The 13,827-nt window shown below is 46.5% G+C and overlaps 1 protein-coding gene across 1 annotated transcript in view; it reads left to right on the top strand.

Annotated features, from left to right (window-relative positions):
* The window catches only part of PARM1 (prostate androgen-regulated mucin-like protein 1), a 110,662-nt gene extending 105,683 nt beyond the window's left edge, over window positions 1-4,979 (top strand). Inside the window, exon 4 of the mRNA XM_058722275.1 lies at window positions 801-4,979. Coding sequence (XP_058578258.1) covers window positions 801-885 — 85 coding nt within the window. The 3' untranslated portion in view covers window positions 886-4,979. The remainder of the gene's footprint in view (window positions 1-800) is intronic.
* The last annotated feature ends 8,848 nt before the right edge of the window (window positions 4,980-13,827 follow it).

The following is a 13,827-nucleotide window of genomic DNA, read 5'->3' as shown; positions in this document are numbered from 1 at the left end:
TTAACCAATTTAGCCACACAGGCGCCCTGCCACTCTGAGGTTTTAAACAGAGGAGTGATCACTATCTAATTTCAGTTTCTTGTAGAAATAATATTGATTGTGAGACAGGTTCCCAGAATGACCCATCAAAGCCTGTTAAGCGCATATTGCCATTGAACTGAGGGGTGCTAATCGGACTCTGGGAAGCTGAGCTCAGAGCTCGGGATCCAGGAGGTAGGAATCTGATTCATAGCTCAGTTGGGTGACTTTGTGCACGTCAGTCAACAGCTCTGAGGGAGAAATTTTCCCCAGCAGAAAAATAAGCAATACCTGGTCCCTGGCCTTATTTTGAGGACCCTCAAGTACTAATGGAACACAGAAGCATTTTGTAGATTGTAAAACACTATATGCTGGTCAGGAGGGGTGGAGAGAGGAACAGTGGTGTTATTATTATTTCCGGGGAAACTGAGTCCAGGACTTAAGTGAAATGCCCGAATGCAACATTCCCTTTGCCATTACTTCTTATTAAGTAGCCATAGGAATGGGTCCCCCTCCTTCTCTAGCACTGGAGGTCAAGGAGAGGGACAAGGACCCAGCTGGTCTCAGTGGAAGATGCCAGCTGGGTTCCCAGGTGAGCAGTTCCCAGGTGGTAACTTCCAGGGCTTTGTGGACTGAGGCTTCCACAGCTGGTGGGTGCAAGCATCCTGTCCCCCTCGTGAGGGCCCTGGAGGCCTCCCCTGTTCAGGCTGTCGGGCCGCCGTCGGCTAGCCCCAGACGGCCAACTTCTCCAAATAACCACAGCCCTCTCCTCCTCCCACCAGGCATTCCTCCTACGGAAGGCTTCTGGATGATCACGACTACGGATCCTGGGGAAACTACAACAACCCTCTGTACGACGACTCCTAACGAAGGAACGTGGCTGGGATGAGAAATAACTGTTCTTTATTTATAAGTGCTTTCCCAGTAGAATTAATACAAGTACCTGATGCGCATCGCGCGGCAATCTTAAGCCCTGTTTTGTTGGTTTGGTTGTTTTGTTTTCCTCCCTCTCCTCTGGCTGCTGTAACTTCCCCTTTCTGGTACAAAAAGAATCTTTGTTTTAAGGTGAGTGGAGGCTTATCTGCAGCCAAAATGGGCCAGCCTGGAGCCGGAGCCACAGGCCAGACCACCGTGGTAGAGGCTTCTGGACCCACCACAGGATCCACTGGAAGAGGGATGGAGGGCCAGGGATTGAGTTGTTTTGTGTCGGGGGGGGGGGGGTTACTTTGGGAGGGACTTTTTGTTTGTGGCGTTTCTTATACTTTTATTTAGGAAATTCTATTAAATCTCAGTGAGGGGCAAGGAAATGAGTACTGGGAGGATTTCACCCCACAGGTGAGGAAGCAGGGGCTGCTCGGATTCCTTTTTAATCTGTTTTTACCTAGTTGTAGCTGACAGGATGCCTGCTTGGCTCTACAAGCTGGATCCCGGCTTCTTCACTGCCTCATTAATGGAAGAGGAAACTAGAAGGTGACCTGGAGGAGGCCAGCAAGCCGAAGGACAGTAGCATGTTGCTGTTAGAGCTCAGCGTGCCCTCTATCTGTTCTCCCCTCCAGGCCACCCATCTCTGCTAAGGATGCTCATTCTAGTCGGCTGCGGCTGGGATCGCGGCCCCCAGGCTCTCCGTGGGAGAGGGCTGTGACATGAGTTTAGTTATCGGAGAGAAAGGGGGAGCGTGTGTGCGAGTGAGCGTGCGGTGGGGCAGTGGGGGAGGCTGGGAGGGCAGGCTGGGAGCAGACAAGCACTGAGTGCCGCGTTAAGGAAACTAGGAATCGGCCCTCAATAACTAACAGTGTCATCCACTGCTTGGAGGGGCGTCTGGAATCCTGGCTTTATACCCATGAAACAGCTGGTCCACTGCCTTCCGGTCTGTTGGATAATGGCTGTAAACTTCTTTTTTTTAAGGGTAAAGGCATTAGTCTATATGCAGTTGTTCAGGGAGGCAATTCCATAGGAAACAGACACCATGAGTAATCCGTGCATTCTTCCCATACACTTACCTCACTAATTCTGCCCTTTAATTAATGAGCACTCTTAGGTATACAGTCTTAAGACCCTAGAACTTGAATTTTGAGAAGGAACCGATCATGTTTGCAGATATCCATTTATTGCAGGGGTTCTCAACCGGCAGACAATTTTGCATCCCCCAGGAAACATTTAAAAATGTCTTGTGACATTTTTGAGTGTCACAACTTGGTGTTCCTAGTAGGTAGAGGCCACAGATCTGCTAAACAACCTACAGGGCACGGGCTAGCCCACCGCAACAAAGAATCATCTGGCCCCAAATGTCAATAGTACGGAGTTTGAGAAACCATGAGTTACTAAAATGCCCATCTTTAACAAAACAGGACACTGCCAGAGTAGTAGTATTTTTTCTTTTTAATTAAATGAAACAATTTGTTAAATTGTTATCTAAAAAGTATTTAGTTTGTTGGCTTATGGGTTGTTTTGGCATGCGTGGCTGGCTGTGTATTTCTGTGTGTTCTCTAGATAGCTTTATTTCATGGCTCAAACTCTATCCTCCTGTAACACCTGATGTTAGCAAATGGCATCTCATGTCCTGATTGGAGTGGGAAACTTCCATGGTTTGGGAAACATAAATTGGGCCCTGTTTCAGAATGTGTTCTGTTGTCCCACAGTGTTTTAAAGAACTTGAAATGGGATCAGTTTTTCTTTCTAAACCTGGACCTGCTGCCATGGCTCTGTTTGGTTTCCAGAAACTTGACCCTCAGGTCAACCTGTCACTCGCTGTGGTCCAGCAAGTACTGACATGAAAACCATTGTTGCCACGCTGTTCACAGTTGCCAGGAGGGTTCCACTTTCCACAGCCTGCCATCCCACACTCTGCAAAGAAATTATTCTTCTTATTAACAATTTAATGTTTATTTCATTTTTGAGAGAGAGAGAGAGAGACAGAGCGTGAGCACGTGAAGGGCAGAGACACAGAACTCGAAGCAGGATCCAGGCTCTGAGCTGTCAGCACAGAGCCCGATGCGGGGCTCAAACTCACGAACCGTGAGATCATGACCTGAGCCGAAGTTGGATGCTCAACCGACTGAGCCACACAGACGCCCCTGCGAAGAAATTATTCTTAAATTCCTTCCATATCAAAGGAGAATGAGCAACCCCCAGAGATATTCTACAATAGGACTAGGTAATGAGAAGTAGAGTGCCAAGAATTCTGATATCTCTGATTTAAAAAAAAAAAAAAAGTGGACATTCTCAGAAAAATGGCCAGGGATGACCAGTGGTGCCCCCTCTGGCCGTGATGGGCCTGAATAGTTGTCTCTCTTCCCTACTCTCATGCCCTTTATAAAGCCTAGAGGCTCTCAGTTTAGCAAAGGACAATTCAGTAAAAACAGGATATCCCTTTTATTTTCTCCCTCAGCCACAAACATTTTGACAAAATGTCCATGAAACACCTTCAAAGCGGTGCTCTTCTGGATAAATACTGGGTCAGTCATTATGCTGGGTCAGAGGGACCAACCTCTTCCCAGGAAATGCTGACCAGTTATGAACCACGGACTCAGTAACATCTGTCCTAACCAAAGTCTTCTGTTGTTCAAGAGCGATTGGTGGGTTTGTTGGCTCCTGTTACTTTCCAAATCCTTATGGCAAAGGGAGAGATCTGGACCTCAGGAAGATCTGTTCAGCAAGGTGACAGCTTCCCATAAAAACTCTAACACTCCGTGTTATGTCAGTGTAAACTACCATAGGTTGAACCTTATTTTGCCAAGTGCATTTTTTTTCTGAGTTGGCCAAAGAATTTGAACAACTGTATTCAACATAGGTTGCTTAACACACACACACACACACACACACACACCCCTGAAATACATGCTGATAATTGACGCCTAGACATCAGAGAGTCTGTTCAGATCTACCCAAGGGAAATAGCTTCAGCAGATCTAAAGCAACCATATTCCTTCCAGGAATAGGACTAGGTCAATAAAGCGATAGAATGTCAGAGCAGGAGGGAGGCAAGCAGCCTCTTCGAAACCACAGATTGCAAATGATGAACAGTGGGATCCAACTTTGTCTTCTTTTCTCCTGGCCCCAGTGAAGTCTCTTGCCCTCCCTGGATGTCTGTCTTCATTTCTTAAATGAGGGTGTTGCTTTCACATTGACCTCACCCCACACTACCTCACAAACGTGTTGTGAGGATTAATGAAACGATGTCTAGTGTTTTCAGTTTCTGGAGAAAAGATATTTATGGACATTTAAAGTATTAACGCAGATATATATAAGGGATCTCAGTTTCAGTTTCTTGTTTGTTGTGGTACTGGTGTGTTATTTTCACTTACATCTATCAAGCGACAGCTGTTATGGTAGCCACGTCGGGCAGCTGTCATAGCTATGAGCTACCCCCCGTGCTGCTGACTGACTGCAGGGTTAGCTGTGCCCGGGACCAGAATGGTTTCTGTCTCCAAATGAAAAGATGTCCCAGGACATAGGTCTCCCGGACTACTGAGTTAGGATCCAGGAGGTTAGGGTAACACAGTATAGATACCTGAGCACTAACAGCGGTAGACCTCTGGCCTTCACCGCCCTGAAGTTGTTCTGGGTTCTTTACAGAGTTGATTCTGGTTTGAAGTCATCTGTTTGTCCTTCGTCTTGCTTGCAAGGGTGCATGGTTCAAACCCTCACGGGTGGGAAATGAATTTTGCAACTGGGCCGTGTTGATTTGCACGTTGATTCACTGATTCACCTTCTTTGCCTTTAACCTCCTGTTGGCAAATGAATGTACCATTTCAACTTTGATTTTAAGGCATTAGTTGATACTGGTAATAGTGCTAACCAGAAGACCCATGCCAGCTTGCTTTCTTGGGGTGAGTTAGCCAACATCACTTAAAAGATGGAAAGATGTGCAACTTCTTTGATATTTGATGTCATTGTACCTACATTTGTTGTAAGACATATTGCATACTAATTATATCAATTAAAGTTGTTAAAAGCCTGCATCTGACAGTAGTGATTCACATTTTGATATGTTTTGTTATTCAAGCCATTGAGTCGCTCTGCTCATATTAAGTAGCCTTGACTTGTTCTTAAAGAAAATTTACCCCACATCAATAGATAGCATTTTCTGCACGGCAGGAAGGCTTCTCTGATCTTGAAACAGAATTGAAGAGTGTCAGAAACAAAACTTTCTAAGGAGTGATTTTGCTCTTAACAATACACCACGTCTTAGCAAGTAGATGTAAGAATAAACACTTTGATTCAGTAAGTAGGCAGTGAGACAAACTCAAGTCTTATTAAGGCATATTTGACATCAGCAAGTACATTTGATGCTTGCTGGCTCTCCTTCAAAAAAATTAAGTCCATCATACCCATCCTGACAGTTAAATAGCAAGCAATTTCAATCATTCAGAATAGACCATCAACCCTCAGAAGCTAACCAAAGATTATTCTGATTCTGAGGAGAAGAACGGCAACAAGATGCATGCACTCTGCAACACAGGAGAGGAACGGAGCCACCTGTAAGCTAGAGCAAGTTGATTTGATGATGTGAAACTTAAGGCCAGATTTAATAAGGTTAGGTGCTTGGTTTCCAGTGGCACGACGTGGAGGGTTGACTGGGAAGAGTCTAGATGAAAAAACAGGACCAGACATCAAACAGACCCTTTCCTGTTGATGATTCGGCCATTTTTTTGAGGCCCTCCATGGGCACAAAAGCAAGTAACCAGTCCATGATTCCAACCAAGCTTGTCTGAACAGAATCGGTCAGAAAGCACTTTGAACGTGCATGGAAAGAAACGGCCTAACGGGTGGTGTTTACATATTATGAGTTGTTGGGTCCCCAACAATATATTTTCCTATATGATAGCTTTTCCAAGTCAGATCATAACATGTTTCAAGTCTTTAGTAACCTATCTGTGATGTTTTACTCTCCTAAAATTCAGTAGTACTCACCCAGCTCACCAATAGCTGGCTATATTTTGATGTTTGTCAGAAAGTATTGAGTCATAAATGACCATCGAAAAGCAATGATCAAATTGGGAAAATGCCTGTAAGCAGTACGGTCTCTTCTCTTAAAGGACCTAATCTATGACAAGTACAGAATGGACTCCCCATTTATAGCACTAAAGCAGCATTAATACGTTGGAGGCAAGAAGTGTATTGTGTTCCTATTTTAAGCAAGATACTGAATATTCACTATAAAACAGAAGGAACGTAGTATCCATTAGGAACTTTGGGTACCTGTGGGCATTGTCTAATGTAATCCTTGGATCAACTCAGCGATCACTACACTCTCTCCATCTTACAGATGTGGAAACTAAGGTGCCAGGATACTCCATTCACTCACACATCTACTGACTCCTTCCACATATGTACTCCGCAATGAACAAGATGGCCCCTGCTTGCCAAATGTTTACAGTTTAGTAAGCGGTAGAAGTGGAATTCGAACCAGGTCGGTCTGTTGCCAGAGCCGTTGGTTATTTTCCACTCAAGGGGCTGGTTTCCGATCTAAATATAACCCAGCTCTTAAGACTCTCACACCTTCCACTAAAATGGGCCCTTCCCCGTCTTGTGAGGTACCCCCCTCAGCTATTTTAGGGGATCTGGAGGGGGTCTGGCATGCAGCCCAGAGAAGGCCCAGTCAGGTCCCAAGCACATGTCCCCTGCCAGGCACTGGCACCTTTCTGCCAATTCATGCTGCCCTGCTGGGCTGTGTTCTCTGCCAAGGAAGAGACTGCCTCTACTTACCCCCCTTCTGTCAGAGCACAAACACTGGCCCGACTGTCTCCCAGAGTTTAGTGAAGAACCCCCCTCTTAGCTTCCACTTGAAGCCACCCTGCTCTCCGTAGGAGACAAGCGTGAATCCCCAGCAGCGTGGACTAGAAAATACCCTCAGAATGTCTTCCCCTTTTGCCCTCTTGTTCCATTATGTCACTAACTTGTCTTTCCATGGTATCATCATCATCATGGCTTATTCTCACCTAACACTTACGATGAGCCAGATACTGTTCCAAGTACTTTACGTGGATTAACATCCCAAGGGGGTAGATCTTATTAATACAGTATTCCCATGGTACTGATGAGAAAACTAAGGGCCAAAGGTGTCGAAACTTGCCCGAGGTCACACAGCTGGTAAGTTGTGGAGCAGAATTCTGGTGCCAACCGTCAGACTCCAGAGTTCATGCTCTTGACCGCTTCCACAGAGCCCTCACTCAGTGCCCGAGTTTCCTGCACATACACTCAGCCAGACATCCATGTTTGAATCCAGTGTGGCCAAGGCCGGGCACCCGCCACAGAAGCAAGGTCCCTACCTGAAGGGAGGCTTCTAGAGTCACCACGGGGGCCCCCTCGTAGGGCACCTGGCCTGGCAGACTCTGGGCTCCCTCTGTCAAGATTCTGGTCCTTCCAGACAAGGTCACCCACCTGACAACCTCCAGCTCAACAGCAGGGGACTCCGGGCTGACCCTTCTCTTGTCACGAGGCCCACACAGTAGCTGTGGTGAGACAGTGCAGAGCACTCCTGTTCTCCCACTAGCCGTGTCTGCCTCAGCACTTGGACAGAACTCACCACAGCAAACAGTGCTGGGCAAAGTGCTGAAAAGCTCAAGCCCGATGGAAGCCAGGGGCCGTCGGGTGGTGTGAGAGACAAATGCTCACCCCTGGCCCCCGTGCCAGGACACTGAGACCTGCCACAGGCGTTCATCGGGGAAAACAACAAGCACTTCCCCGTGCATTCCTGGAATATATAAGAACATCTGAACACAAAGCTAAGGATTTCACGTAGAAATCAGTCTCGCACAAACTTTTTAAGAGCAGGAAGAAAAACGGGTAGGGGAGCCATAGCAGGTAACTGCTGAAATTCTTGGGTCTCGGGGCGCCTGGGTGGCGCAGTCGGTTAAGCGTCCGACTTCAGCCAGGTCACGATCTCGCGGTCCGTGAGTTGGAGCCCCGCGTCAGGCTCTGGGCTGATGGCTCGGAGCCTGGAGCCTGTTTCCGATTCTGTGTCTCTCTCTCTCTCTGCCCCTCCCCCGTTCATGCTCTGTCTCTCTGTCCCAAAAATAAATAAATAAAAAAAAGTTGAAAAAAAAATTAAAAAAAAAAAAAAAAAGAAATTCTTGGGTCTCTGGGAGGCTGCCACTGTCTCAGGCTCCAGCAGTGAGGCAGGGGGTTCTTAAGAGCTCACTGGGGAGCCCCAGCTACCCCCACACCTGCCAGCAATGGTCCGGAGAATGACTTTCCCTTTTTTCCATCTTTCCTATCTCATGTGAGAACGTCTTATGGACAAGCTCTAGCCAGAACCCTGAAAGAAAGGGAATTGAAAGAAATGCAATTCCCAGCTTCCTCTCTGTCCTGCAAAGGAGACCTTAGACAAGGTGGTGAGGATACTGAGCTGAAAATAAGTGAGCACAGTCCACCCTTCTTACTCCAGATTACAACTTCCCCCAAGAGGAGAGTAACAACATCATTTTATCCCTAAGGTGATGCAACTGTCTCTTACACACTCATCTGCCCCCTAAAAAGAAAGACACAGTATTCCACGTGTGACTTGAGCTCTGGGAACATTTACTCCTAGTCCAGATGCAATCTTCCTTTGATAGCCAATGACTTATATACCAACTTCTACGATTAACCACTTCATATTGGATAAGGGGCGGGGGCGGGGAGACATGGCAGGGATGAAGGAGAGAGGAGGAACTGATGAATACAAATAACAGGTTGTAGGTAGATTAGACAAATAGAGAGGCAGATACAGAGATATATTAAATTGAGGAAGAGAATAACACATAGTTACAAAAGACTTCCTTTCTGCAACTGATCACTAGACCTTGTTGGCATTGAGAACTTCCTTCTTCCACTAGCCTTTGCACGTTCTTTTACCCTAACATCTCATGTTTTAGCCAACGTCTCGTCTGGTCATGGGTCTTTACATGGCAGGGTGACTCAAACTTTCTGCCAAAATGTGAGTAAAGCTTGGGGACTGGAAAAGAAAGGGTGCGACTGAACTGGACCCTACAAACAAATGAACATGAGAAAGAGAGATGCCTACGCGGTCTATAAGTGCCAAATACTCTCCCTTCCCTACTTTCCTTGCTCTTTTCTCTCTCCACCCCACCTCACCCACACACACACCAAACAAACAAAAAATAGGGTAGAGAAGGGGTTCAAAACCATTGTCAACACTTAGGTTGCTGCATGCAAGAGCCCTGGGTCATTCCACACCCCCCATCCACCCACCAACTCCTCCCTGACCTTCGTCTCTGCTTGGGGTCTTCTGAGGAGAATAATGCATTCTTCAGAAAGCCAGAACTTGATAAAAACATCTGCTAGGAAGAGAGGGGGAAAGTAAGAGCGAGATTTCCTTTCAAAGTTCCACCGGCCATTCTTCCCTCCACATCCCACCAACAAGCCCACTCCTTCATCTCCCCTTGTGAGGAAACACCTGGCTGCAGATGGTCTTGCTGAGCCATGATAACAAGCTCTGGAGCCGATACTCGATGAAATGAAATACATTTAACTTACAGGATGAGTAATCCCCGATGGCAATTAATCTCCAGTCCTGAGGCCCGGGGGCTGCATGAGGGGCTGTGCTCTCTCCTTCAGAACATCCATTTCCGGAAAGCAGCCAAGCTCACTAAGCAGCCCTAATCAATGGGGCACAGCCTGGGAACCTTTGCCTTTGCCTCCACCCTCCAAGGGTTCCCAGCAATACCTGGCTGTTGGCCTCCTCTCCTCTATAATGGAGAGGCTGGATTTTACGTCTGTCTCCCCTAGGCCAGTTTCAATGCCCCCATGAGTTCAGGTAAATTCCCGAACTAGCTCCTTTGGGGCTGGACATCCTGAGCTATCCAGGGAGCTGACACGTGGCTCTTCAAAAAAAAAAAAAAAAAAGTAAAATCACTCTTTGCTAGCCTCTATAATCTCCTGGAAATGAGGCAGCTGGTTCCCTGTGGAATAACAGGCTCTCAGTCCAACCAGAGTCAAAACCATCGACACAGGAGAACGGGTAGGCTAGAAATTCTGCCCCACTTTGTATCCTTTCCCCTCGGTTCCTTCTCTGTGCTTAGGACACTAGCTGTAAGAGGAGAGGGGGCCGTGGGAAACCCAGGCTGCTACCTGGTAGGGGTATATGGGACTAGAGATCAACAGAGAAGCGGTTGTTCATTGAGAGCCTCACTGTTTGCTCCATTAAAGGTCCCGTGGATTCCACTAAGGAATAGCCTGTGGTGGAACTGTAACATTGGAAGCAAAAATTTCATTCATTCACCCCTCAACAAACAGTATTCGTGTATACATTCTAGATGTATAAACAAATGAAACAAGACATGATCCCTAAAATAATACTCATCCTCAAAATGCTTTCAATCTAGTAATAAAAACAGTGACTCCACGCAGAGTGGTGGGTACCTTGGTAATGTACAGGGTACTCTGGGAGCACAGAACAGGATGTAGTAGAAAGATCTGAAAGTGTCCTGACAAGTTTGGTTTCATCTTCCTCATTCCCAGAGATCTCTCTGATCCTCAGTCCCCTACCATCTGCCTAATGAATTTCCTGGACCTGAACTTGCCCTCTGGGCTGTTGCTTTGAAGATCCATCCTTTACCGTTAGTCCAAGACTTTATCTTAGAAATCTTACTTGCTCTTTCTAACTGACCTGTTTGAGCCAAGGGTACTGGCTTCTCCCCAACCTGGACACGCCCAGATCAGCCCGTGCTTCCAGTGTTTGTGATGGCCCAGTGATGCCTCAGGCTGGAACTCGGTAAGTATTGTATCTCTCACTGCAGAAGAGCAAGCCGGAGAGTGAGGAGGGGGCAGGGAGAGAGAATGTCATCCTATCCTCATCTTGCCACAATTTCCTACAGTAAAAATTCGCTAAGGTTTACCAAGGAGTTTAACTGGCCTTCCTGACTGTGTCGTCTGATGGAAGAGAGGAGGACAGAAGGGAAATGGCCTGTGTTGAATGCCTGTTAAGTGCCTACATGGTGAGGAAGGGTTTTTTAGAGACCAGAAAATTGAGGCTCAGAAAGGTTAAGTGAACTTCCCATGGTGACAGAGCTAATAAGAGGCAGAATCTTGATTTCAGCTCTGGACCTTCTTATTCCCAAGTCCATGTTCTATCTAGATGATGGTGCTTCTCAAACTTTAATGTGTACACAAATCACTGGAGGGGAGGTTCATTAAAATGAAGCTTCGGGGGTGCCTGGGTGGCTCAGTCGGTTAAGCTTCCGACTTCAGCTCAGGTCATGATCTCACGGTTGGTTTGTGGGTTCGGGCCCTGCTTCAGGCTCTGTGCTGACAGCTCAGAGCCTGGAGCCTGCTTTGGATTCTATGACTCTCTCTCTCTCTTTCTGCCCCTCCCCTGCTTGCACTCTTTCTCTCTCAAAAATAAATAAAGTCTATTAAAAAATGCAGCTTCTGATTCACAGGTTGGGGAGAAGGGGTGAGAATCTGCATTTGTAATAAGCTCCAGGTGGTGCTGATGCTAGGGGTTCCCCGCTGCCCCCTGATGTTGAGCAGTAAGGCAGTGGAAGAAGCAGCTTTCTACTCATAATCCCAGGTAGACCCCAAGGGCCCGACAGGGAGCCATTCTCAATAGGGCCAATACCACTGCCCCTTACCCACGGGTAGCAATGTGTGGCAGCATATTTGGGTTTTGTTTTCTGCTTGTTGCCATGACTGATGCAGTTACCAGCATTTCGTATCTGGGAGTAAAGGATGCTAGAAATCCTTCAGTGGATGAAATCATCCACAGTTGATTTTCTTGGGACAGCCCCACATGATACAGACTGCCTCACCTAAAATTTTCCTAGCATCTTCATCAAGGAACCCTGAACAGCAGCTGGGGGTGTGCACACTACTGTCAGATGCCATCCCTTTGGCTGCCTCATCTCCATTACTTGTTCTCCGTCATTGGAAACATCAGCGCTGCCCTCCGGCTGCTCTACTCCACACTGTTAGCACCAACAGCTGCCCTGCAGGAGATCACTGCACACGCAAGAGTGCATGTTGACGTCCTGCTTCCTTGGACTCCAGCGTTGCAACAGAAAGGACGATCCAGGACAGGCCTAATCAGAGAGAGGTATGTTCACATATTGTCTGGCACCCCTAAAGAGTCCAGGGATGCTGCTATTACACAAACGTGGGCATCTTTGGAAGGCACGCTGGCCAGCTAATAAATGCATATGTTGCACTCCACGACAATTTTGAAGGGTATATACTGAGAAAATGAGAGAGGAGCTGACATCTGCTAAGCCTCTGCTCTTTGCCAGGAAATGGACAGATGCTTTACGAATGTTGTTTCACTGCAGCCGTGGCATGGATTAGACATGACAAACTCAGACTCTAGAGCTAGAGTGTCTGGGTTTGAATCTCACCTCGGCTAATTACCAGTTGTATTGCCTTGAAGACAATATTTAACCTCTCAGGTCCTCAGTTTCTTCATCTGTAAAATGGGGGTCAGAATGGTGTATGCCCCGTGGGCCTATTATGAAAGTTAAATAAATTAATACCTGAAGAGCACAGAGCACGGATCAAAGACTATAAAAGCATATGTTTGCTAAATATGATAGCCATATAAGTGAGTTTTCCATATTTTACCGAGGAGGAAAAAGAGGCTTACTCAAGTTCACATACCTACACTACGGTACAATCCGTCTGATCAATCGTAATAAAAACTAATATCCAGTGAGAACTTATCATGTATGAGACATTATCCTAAGTGGTTTACTAGCATCAACTCAATTAATCCCCACAACCACCCGAAAAGGTAGGTAGTCCGAGGAAGCTGACTTTCCTGAGGGTACGTATTTGGTTAGTGGTGAATCTGGGAAGCCCTGGGAATTGGCTCTGAAGCCTGGGTGCCACAGCTCCAAATTTCATGCTTTGCCCAGCTCCTCACCTACCCCTGTGGTCATTTACAGTACCCAGCACTGAGCTAGACTTCTTTGGGATAAAACAAAGTAAAAGTCACGATAGTTACTTTCAAGTTAGTAATTCAATGCTATTACCTTCATCTTCTTGTAGGATAGGTTGTTGGCAAAAGCAGCATATGAAAATAGACCTGCAGCTACGTCTCAGTTCTGTCGATCACACACTTTAAAGACCCCAGGCATGTTACCTAATCTTCCTGAGCCTCAGATTCCTCACCTAAGAAAAAAAAGTGTAGATGGCAATCATTTCTTGGCAATCGTGTTTATAAAGACTAAATAAGATCCTTTATGTGTAGCGCTCAAAAACCATTACCCCCATCTCTGCTCTTCCCCTTCTGTGTCTCGGAAGGAATGACAAACTGGAATTAGAAATGCAGATATGACTGGCCCATGATATACAATAAAGTCTCTGGATGACAGCTAAGAGTCCCATGTTGCCTCTTGAATTGGAGTTTTATTCCCAAAAATCTATTTCATATAATTAAAATGCCAAATACTAATCATAAAAAGTAAAATCCCTCACTTTGGATACCCACTTTGACAGATACCTATTTAATATATAAAACCAAACACGTGGGGCGCCTGGGTGGCTCAGTCGGTTAAGCGGCCGACTTCAGCTCAGGTCACGATCTCGCGGTCCGTGAGTTCGAGCCCTGCGTCGGGCTCTGGGCTGATGGCTCAGAGCCTGGAGCCTGCTTCTGATTCTGTGTCTCCCTCTCTCTCTGCCCCTCCCCTGTTCATGCTCTGTCTCTCTCTGTCTCAAAAATAAATAAAACGTGGTTTGGTTAAAAAAAATTTTTTTAAACCAAACACGTATCATAAATCTATATTTGAAATTATCGGGGAGGGGGGGCATAAGCTAACTGGTTCCTGAAAATGTGAGTCCAGCAAAATGTGGACCAAAGGTGCCTCCTTTCCTGGT

This window comes from Neofelis nebulosa, chromosome 3 (genome assembly GCF_028018385.1).
Source record: "Neofelis nebulosa isolate mNeoNeb1 chromosome 3, mNeoNeb1.pri, whole genome shotgun sequence".
Classification (NCBI taxonomy): Eukaryota; Metazoa; Chordata; class Mammalia; order Carnivora; family Felidae; genus Neofelis; species Neofelis nebulosa.
This window is presented reverse-complemented; position numbering and strand designations above follow the sequence as displayed.